The sequence below is a fragment of the Populus euphratica genome, unplaced genomic scaffold, assembly GCF_000495115.2.
Source record: "Populus euphratica unplaced genomic scaffold, PopEup_1.0 scaffold255.1, whole genome shotgun sequence".
Classification (NCBI taxonomy): Eukaryota; Viridiplantae; Streptophyta; class Magnoliopsida; order Malpighiales; family Salicaceae; genus Populus; species Populus euphratica.
In genome coordinates this window covers 195,647-204,562 of record NW_011500141.1, presented here as the reverse complement: position 1 = coordinate 204,562, position 8,916 = coordinate 195,647, and the positions used below count along the sequence as shown (strand labels likewise).

The 8,916-nt window shown below is 37.1% G+C and overlaps 1 protein-coding gene and 1 long non-coding RNA gene across 2 annotated transcripts; one reads left to right on the top strand and one right to left on the bottom strand.

Annotated features, from left to right (window-relative positions):
• LOC105110646 (U-box domain-containing protein 3-like) lies at window positions 1-5,619 on the top strand. The gene is made up of 5 exons (XM_011005743.1): window positions 1-372; window positions 2,016-2,295; window positions 2,739-2,855; window positions 3,061-4,926; window positions 5,189-5,619. The coding sequence occupies exons 2-5, from the start codon at window positions 2,020-2,022 to the stop codon at window positions 5,252-5,254; spliced, it is 2,325 nt and encodes a 774-aa protein (XP_011004045.1). The 5' UTR covers window positions 1-372; window positions 2,016-2,019; the 3' UTR covers window positions 5,255-5,619.
• LOC105110647 (uncharacterized) lies at window positions 5,547-7,770 on the bottom strand. The gene is made up of 2 exons (XR_839509.1): window positions 7,062-7,770; window positions 5,547-6,507 (listed from the first exon to the last, which is right to left on the bottom strand). It is a non-coding gene; the product is annotated as an uncharacterized LOC105110647 (long non-coding RNA).
• Between the last annotated feature and the right edge of the window lie 1,146 nt (window positions 7,771-8,916).

Here is an 8,916-nt window from a genome sequence, read left to right as displayed (position 1 = left end):
CCATTACTACTAATCCCATTCCATCTCTCTGTCTCCAGTGTTCATCATGATTCTTAATTAATTTTCTTCCCCCCACTAAACACAACGAATCCGCATTCAACCCTAAAGGGCCCCTTAATTAATAATTTTAAAAAAACTGGGTCCCACTATTTTTAACCCTTTTATTTTATTTTCCCTCGATTTTGCTCACAGTCTCTCTCCAATGCAGCTTTGTAATGAGAGGAGGGCATCGGTTCTCTGTCCACACTGTTTTTTCAAGGCATAAAGCATGGATCTTTGATAACTTTTGTACAAATTATACGTCTATGTCCACCAGGATCTGCTTTTTAGGCCTTGATTCACCGGCTTGAGCTGCTCATATAGATTGTAAAGGTATTCTTTTGATCACAAGGTTTTGGTGATGTTCAAGAAATGTTACTTTTTTCTGCACAGTTTGTGTTATTTGCAAGTATTGTTTTGATGGGTGGTTATTTGTGTTTGGATTCAAACTTTGGTTATTCTGTGAGGTGGGAAATTGTGATATAGCAAGTGGGTGGTGATTTTTGACGCAATATTCTTTACCAAATCGTTTTTTATCGTGGGCTGGTTTTCTGTTTCTGTTTTGCAACCTACCTGGGGCTAGAAATATTAGATGTCTGTGGAAACTGAGAAGAAAAGAGTAATTTTAGATCTCATTTTGTTTTGATTCTAAGAACTGAATGTGAATTATGTTTTTCTTGGTCAGATGATGTTTGTAAGATTATAAGCAATAGAGGGTTCTTGTTGTTCTGTCTTGAATTAGAGTGATCAGTTCTGTTCTACTTGGTCAAATGGTCTTTAGAAGATTGTAAGCAATTGCAGAGGTCAAAGATTTTAATTTTATTCCCCCAGGCGTTATTAGCAACCAAATGTATATTTAAAATGGTAGTCATCAAATGAAAGCTAAGGACTCTCTTTTGTTTTATTGATGGCAAGCAGGGAACAATTGAGATATTGATTATTTTTTTCCGATATGGTAAAATGGAATCACCTCATTATGAAATAAAAGAAGTTACCAAAACAATGGCTTTGCTTATTTTTTCTAAAGGGGCAAGGTCTGACTAGTGTCAAAGTCATAGCAAATTCAAGGAAATGATTTTTTAGCATGTTGTTGCATATTTGTTGAAGGGCTCGTCTTTCCTTTATTGTAGGGTTAGATGCACAAAAATCTCTGGTCGTTCAGCAACATGTGAATTCATTATATGTCCTCTTGTTCCCATGTAAAATCTCTGCCTCCAATTAAGCAACACTGCTAGGCACACTGTAGAAGGGAATTTTCTTAGATGGAATTGAGGTTTGAGATAGCTTTTTGTTGCGTTTAATGATGCCGCTTACTGGACCCCATAGGATAACTTGTGGGCACTTGCATGATGCCTGGGTCAGGACCTCTTGTGGCAAGTGGAGACAGAATGCATAAAATGCCGAGACCAGCTGAGAATAGAACATCTTACTTCAGCTTTATTTGGAGGGAAGGCATTTCATTGATTTTGGTCCAAGCATCATTGTGGTGCTGCCTTATGTAGATTTACTGACCTTGTTGACTGTGAGCATGTGGAGTTTGCTGCTAGGCTTGGCTAATTGATTAGGCTCACCCATGATAATTATCAACCAAATGTTGATGATTTCTGATTTTGGTATTTATGCATGTTTGATGGTCCTTTACCCATTCATCTTTGGATTTACATGTCTAAATAATGAAATAATTACTACGTGATGAGGGATCTGTATAAATTTAGTGTTTTCTATTCTAGACCGACCTTTTGTCCCTTCTTAAAATGAAAAACACAAAAATCTTATCGTGTGAAAGCACTGTGAAATCTTGTAAAGGTTACACGAAAAAATTTGTGATCAAGATCAAGAACCGCAAACCTATCACTGTTGTTGTAGAGAAATAGTCTGACACTATTCTGATTGGAAAGTCCTTTTGCATTAAAAATGTTTGTTTTTTTCCTCTTTTGTTTTAATGCAATCTCTTTGCTATGCTTTATGAAAAGCAGGTCAATGGACACATCATCTGTTAGATGTCTTATCAACAGTATTTCTCGATTCATTCATCTTGTTTCATGTCAGACAAGGAAGTTTATGCCTATTCAAAAGGATTATAAGAGCATGGTTATGATGTTAAAGCATTTGAAACCAGTTCTTGATGGAGTTGTTGATTACAGCATATCTTCAGATGAGGTCCTATGTAAAGAGTGTGAAGAACTTGATACAACTGTTAATGAGGCTCGTGAATTTATGGAGAACTGGTGTCCGCAGATGAGCAAGATTTGCAGCGTGAGTAATTCTGAACAGCTTATTTGTGTGTAGTGGATCAAATATACAGTGTGTAATGCTTTCAGATGGAGTTCAAAATATTGGCCTTCATTATTTATGTGTGCTGGTTCTTCCATGATGATGCTCATATTGTTGCTTGAAAGACTAAGCAACAAAAGTAGTCTTCTATCATGTAATTGTTAGTCTGAAACTTTCTTCGTGATCCACGCTAAAGAAGCCAACATATATGAATTCTATAAGATTATGTTATGCTTGCAAGTAAGAAGAACAAATGCAACCTGAAAGTGTAATTGAATCTATTTCTTTTATTTTCTCTTCTTTTTTCCTTGGCGATCAAATGTAGCTGTTTATGATATTCGAACATGTGAGCTTTGACTTGGGATGTCCGGGGAGGTAGTTGAGGTTCAAACTCTTAATGGACATGTGGTTTTTTCTCTGTCCAGGTCCAGCAAAGTGAAGCACTGTTGAAGAAAATCCAGAGCTCTGCATTGGAGATTTGTCAAATATTATGTAGATTGTTGCAGAGTTTTCCATCCGCTTCAACTTTAACTATTGTTCAGGTGTGGATAGAGTTGGAATATTTGTGTCACACTGTTTTCTTTTTAACTAGACAGTCCTGGTGGTTGACTTTTTTATATCTTTCATTTTATGTATATATATTTTTAATGTGTTCTAATCTATCAGATTGGTCTATCCATTATACTTTTTTAGTTGTTTAGTTGCATATGTCTAGAGTGAGACTGATTTCTGTTTAAATGTTTCCAGCACTGTATGCAGGAACTTCAAGGTTTGAAACATGAAACAATAACAGAACTTATAGAAGAGGCTCTGAGAAGTCTAAGAGATGATGTTTCTCCTTGCACTAATCATCTTATGAAACTTACTGAAACACTTGGTTTAACATCAAATCAGGAACTCTTGAAAGAAAGTGTGGCAGTGGAGAAGGAGAGGATGAATGTTAAAGTCAATAAAGCAAAAGGGGACTTGGATCAAATTGACCAAATTGTGGATCTGATCTCTCACATGTGTAATTGGTTGCTTAAAGTTGAGCTCTTTGATCCTAAGAGTGGTGCCCCAATCCCTCCGTACTTTCGGTGTCCATTATCTTTGGAGCTCATGCTAGACCCAGTGATCGTGGCTTCTGGTCAAACTTATGATAGGGTGTCCATCCAGAAGTGGTTTGATCATGGGCTGAGCATATGCCCTAGGACCCGTCAGACACTCTCTCACAGAAATCTCATTCCCAATTACACAGTCAAAGCTATGATAGCAAATTGGTGTGAGGAAAACAATGTGAGAGTTTCAAGCAACTCTATCCCGTCACATCATGATTTATTGCACTTGGATAGTTTTCGTTATCGTTCTTTGCACAGTAGCAATTCTACATCTAGATCATCCATTGAAGTTGGGAATGGATTTGAGAAACAGAAGATTGGTGTTTCATCTAGATTAAGTGATGAAGAATTTAATCATGTCATGGGGACTGGAAGCTTTGAGCGCCCATCCCATGAACTTTCATATATACATAGCAGGAGTGAATCGACCTCAAGTGCCATCTCCACTATTGAATATGTGCCTCCAGCATCAGATGAGATGTTGAAGTTATTAACCATGCGTGACAATGTGAATGACTTGTCAGGAGAGATAACTTCTGAATGTCCTGCTGTTTCTCCTTCCAATAAAGTAAAAGGATTTTCTCCCTGTTCATCAGGAAGGCAATTTCACAGTCCTAAAACACAAGATGATATGGCCAGCAATGGAAGCCATAACTATAGCAGAACAAACTCCCTCCAGTTTTCTGACTCAGGTTCTCATGATCTATGTACAGCTTCTCAAGTCAAGAAGTTGGTTGAAGGGCTTAAAAGCCAATCAAATGAAGTAAAGACTAAAGCAGCTGAAGAACTAAGGCTTCTAGCAAAGCACAACGTTGAGAATCGCATCATTATAGGCCATTCTGGTGCTATCAGACCATTACTTTCACTGCTGTACTCAGAAGTGAAGATAACCCAGGAACATGCTGTCACAGCCGTGTTGAATCTATCAATCAACGAAGAGAATAAAGCCATGATTGCTGAAGCAGGAGCAATAGAACCACTTATTCATGTCTTAAGATCAGGAAATGATGGTGCCAAAGAGAATTCTGCAGCAGCTCTATTTAGCCTCTCTGTTTTAGAAGAATATAAAGCCAAGATAGGCCGTTCTGGTGCTGTCAAAGCCTTGGTGGATCTTCTTGCCTCTGGGACTATAAGAGGTAAAAAGGATGCAGCTACTGCCTTGTTTAACCTTTCAATCTTTCATGAAAACAAGGCTCGAATAGTTCAAGCTGGAGCTGTGAAGTATCTAGTTGAGTTGATGGATCCTGTCACTGGGATGGTTGACAAGGCAGTCGCTCTTCTTGCAAACTTATCAACAATCGGCGAAGGTCGCATGGCCATTGCAAAAGCAGGAGGCATCCCATTGCTGGTTGAGGTTGTTGAATCAGGATCTCAAAGAGGAAAGGAGAATGCTGCCTCCATACTGATGCAGCTGTGCCTTAATAGTCCCAAGTTTTGTACCCTTGTTTTGCAAGAAGGGGCTGTTCCTCCACTTGTTGCATTGTCCCAGTCAGGCACCCCAAGAGCGAAGGAAAAGGTATGCAGCTAATCTCATCTTTCCTTGTTTGTACTGTAGCTGTTCTGGTATCTGCTAGCTAGCCAAATTATAGTGGAGGCTGTTGGTACCTTTTGCCAGTTGGGAAAGGAAGCATGGTGGGTTGACTGTGATTGTATTCCTTATGATTATTTTTTTTATATTTTAACTATAGGGGAATCAAGACCAAGAAGTTTTTTGACATTTAATGATGATGATGGATAGATATGCTAGATGATAATGTATGTTTGTATGTGTTATGTAGGCCCAGCAGCTTCTCAGTCACTTCCGTAGTCAAAGAGAAGGGTCCGCAGGAAAGGGAAAATCATGAAGAGGGACAAATTTTGTTAGATTTTCTGATTTTTCTTTTGTTTTTATAGTCTGCCTCGTGTATCTTCTCTGCATCAAGATGATCCATTAGGAAATATTCTTCCATGCTTATTTAGGTTTGAGCCATGTTTATTTTCCTTGCAGTCATGATTTATTTCTCATTAGAAATGAGAGGAGTGTCAGTGTGTTGGCTAGAATTTAGTTTTCCCAAGAATATAGCTTGCCCTAGTATTTTGTGTGCAGTCACTGGGAAATTTTTTTATTTGATTTTTCAATTGATGAAGTTCTTAATATTGTACATATCTTGTATATATGCCATTGACTGTTGCAGTCTGCTATATAATGGAAATAAATGATATTGATGCCATTTGACAGAAAAACCTCCAGTTTTGATGCTTTAACTAATTTGTTGTCGTGCAAGTAGTTGAATTGGAGGCATTGCATCAATGCCTACCTGCCGAGTACATTCTTGGTGTTGGCTGCAAGTTTTAGCAATATCATGGCTGCTAATGTCCTTGATTGTGGTGTTGCACCTTGCTGATGGTATGGATAACCTTTTTGTATGCTTTTTTGTCCACGTATCCGCTTTCTGGCCTTTGGATTTTGGTCTCTTCCTTGACCATAAAGAAACCTATGTTGATTGATACCAGCCTTTGCTGGAGAGAACTTCTGCAAGAAAACACACCCTCGTGCTCTCTCCCTATCGTTGTCTTCCACTGAAAACAGAGAAATTGCTGTTGGTGACAATTGGGAAGACAGCTTATACAGCACATGCTATGCTTATAGTAGGAGTAAGAACAGAAAATAATTTTCTTGCCATTGAAGCAGGGAAAGGTTATAGCTCTTCCATTCCATCACGCCAAATTTTGTCACGTGAAAACCTAGCTTTCATTTCATTTCTCTGTTTCTCTTCCCCCTGTATCACAGCAAGATCAAATTCTTGAGACATTGCCATGCAAGATTGGTTTTCCAAGTGATTGAAATCCTTTTAGGTAAAAATCCCCATAGAATAGCAGGCTTGGTCCGCTCTTGTCATAAATGGGCCCAAACTCCATCTTCAAGGTTTTGCTTTTTGGGTACGATAATACCTCTCACCAACAAGACTACAAATAGTGCACTGTTCCTCACCCATGACCTTCCTCTTCTTCTTTTTTCTTTTCTTTTTTGTTTTTTGGGAAGAATACATGACCTCTCACTTATTCTTCACCTCTTGTTTGTTAGCTTTTCTTCTCCCATGGAAGAAAATAAGGCTTCCTACATGCTTTGTTTGTTAGTACATGTGTTTTTTTAATACTGTGATGCAGAGTGATTTTCAATTAAAACTATATATTTTTAGATTTTTTATTTTTAATATCAATACATTAAAATCATTCCAAATACATTAAAATCATTCCAAAACGCTTACAAAAATATTAATTATAACGTAAAAACAAACCATCACTTAACAAATTTACTAGACAGATGTTTACATGCCTTTACTATGGACACGGCTGAAATCCAGGTTAGGATATGTTTAGAAGAAAGTTAACGATGCCCTTGTAAAATTCATTTTTCTTCCCTTTTTTCTCAAAACATACACCAAATGATTTTTTATTCATCTCTAATAATGTAAATATTTATCAAAATAGCTACTCATACAATAACTCGCCCATATTAAATACCATCCAGACCAACCAAACTTTTGTAGGAGGGTTGCCTGTGTACCATCAAGTTATTTTTAACTTTCTCGTCACATTCTCTGTTTCAACCAGGTCATGCAAGCCCATCTCCCTTATTAATAAGCTTGGGAAAAGTTAGAAAAAACGTACCTAACTGAATTTAAGTTATCAGCAGGAGGTGAGACTTGCCAACAGCAATTATCAAGTTGTTTTTTCTTGTAATCCGCCATTGTAATCATATTTTCTTGATAGGGTATCTGGAAAAAGAGACATGCATGGGGCAGGGCCTCAGTTGGCATAAAACCAGTTGTCTAATATTGGAGCAGTGCAGATGATGGCCTCTTGGTTGGCCCCTACCAGCACCAGAGCCTACTTAATTTCCTCGGTCTGTTCACCATCTCAGTAGACCACTCTTGTGATGTCAAATTGGGACCTTCACAGTCACGGATCATGTTTGTACTCCATCTTGTAGGATCATTCGAGCCCATTGTTCCCCATCTCAAATATAGCTCCTGCTATCAACAAGAAGAAATCGATCAGCTTTAAATTGGTTGCAGAAGTTAAACTGGTCACGTGGTTGCATTCCTTGAATCAAGCAACGATAATATCAAACTTGGGTTCGAGCCACGTGGCTCCAGACATCCCTTTTCCATACACTCCATCGGATCTTTCTACTCTCTGGTGATAATTATTAATTAAACAGCTAAAATTAATATGAAAAGGACTGGTATTTGTTCTTCCCCATTATCTGACGATAAAGTTAATACTATTAGGTTACAGCAAATCGCAGGGTCCAAATGCTTCCCGGATTTGACATTATGGGATTGGGATGGATATCGAACTTGATGCTGACAACAACCATTGAACAGGTCAAGATGTGAATTAATTAATTAATATAAATAAATGTAGTTTTTTTGCTGTATTTCATATTCTTACCATTCGATATATTATGTTGAGGTTATTGTTTTCTATACATATAATGGAACTTATCCTTCTCTAGTCTCTGTATTTCGATAGAAATAAAAAAATGGATTTATATTTAAACGAGTTACCATCATCCAGAAATGACAAGATTTTCACTCCAATCATAACTCGATGTTGAGGTGGTGAGAGCACAAATAATCATCATAATCAATCTTTTATCTCATGATCCCGGCATGTAGAGCTAGCTAGCTTTCGCCATAATTAAGATCTATGATTATCTAATTATTTGCGAAATCATATTGATGTTATATATAATTAGAGTATGAAATACAATGCTTGTATGCATAAACTACAAGGCACGGGAGTCCTAAATATTCAATACTATATGGATTATTAATTAATTCTCATGTAACCATATATATTATATATAATAAAATTTAAAAAAATTCGCCCTAGTGTTTTTGGGAAGAAATTAAAAATGTGTTCTATAATCACCCAAGATCTTGGCATTCCTTCAGTGCTTCCTGCATGGCACAAGCCAACACTAAGCAATACATAAAAATACTATATCAAACTATACAATAATTAATTAACTACAGTTTTTTTCTTAAAATAAAAGAGTCCTGACACAACAATCTAGCTCATAACCTAGACAAAAACTCTGTAACAGGATTCAAAAATAGCAACTGTTATTTTGTAGTTCTTGCATTATTTTATATGCCTCTCTTGGTATACTTATGTTTCCTTGAGCCATCCTGTCCTATTAAATTCTGTGTTCGGCAAATCGGGTAAAAGTGAGAAAAGAACAGGGAAACATCCATGTCTGCAAGTGATGTACTACAATTAATATTTTAGCTGTGTGGAATTTATTAATAAACGCAAAGGTTTGTGAAGATGAATCTATTATTTGCTGAAAAGCTTGGGACAAAGATATCATTGTAATACTTTTATATGTTTTGCTTTGCTTTTCTCTAGGTAATTAAGGTGGAATGTGATGCGGGCAGTGTGCGGACAGCCCTTGCTCTCTTTACGCTTCTTCGGTATTGCATTTTTAACTGTGGTTGAATTTGTTTTAAAAACG

Bases quoted from the DNA above. Each gene is read 5' to 3' on its own strand.
- LOC105110646 (XM_011005743.1), top strand. From the start codon at position 2,020: ATGGACACATCATCTGTTAGATGTCTTATCAACAGTATTTCTCGATTC. The intron at 2,296-2,738 runs GTGAGTAATTCT...TTCTCTGTCCAG, and splicing joins AGATGAGCAAGATTTGCAGC to GTCCAGCAAAGTGAAGCACT. The intron at 4,927-5,188 runs GTATGCAGCTAA...TGTGTTATGTAG, and splicing joins CCCCAAGAGCGAAGGAAAAG to GCCCAGCAGCTTCTCAGTCA.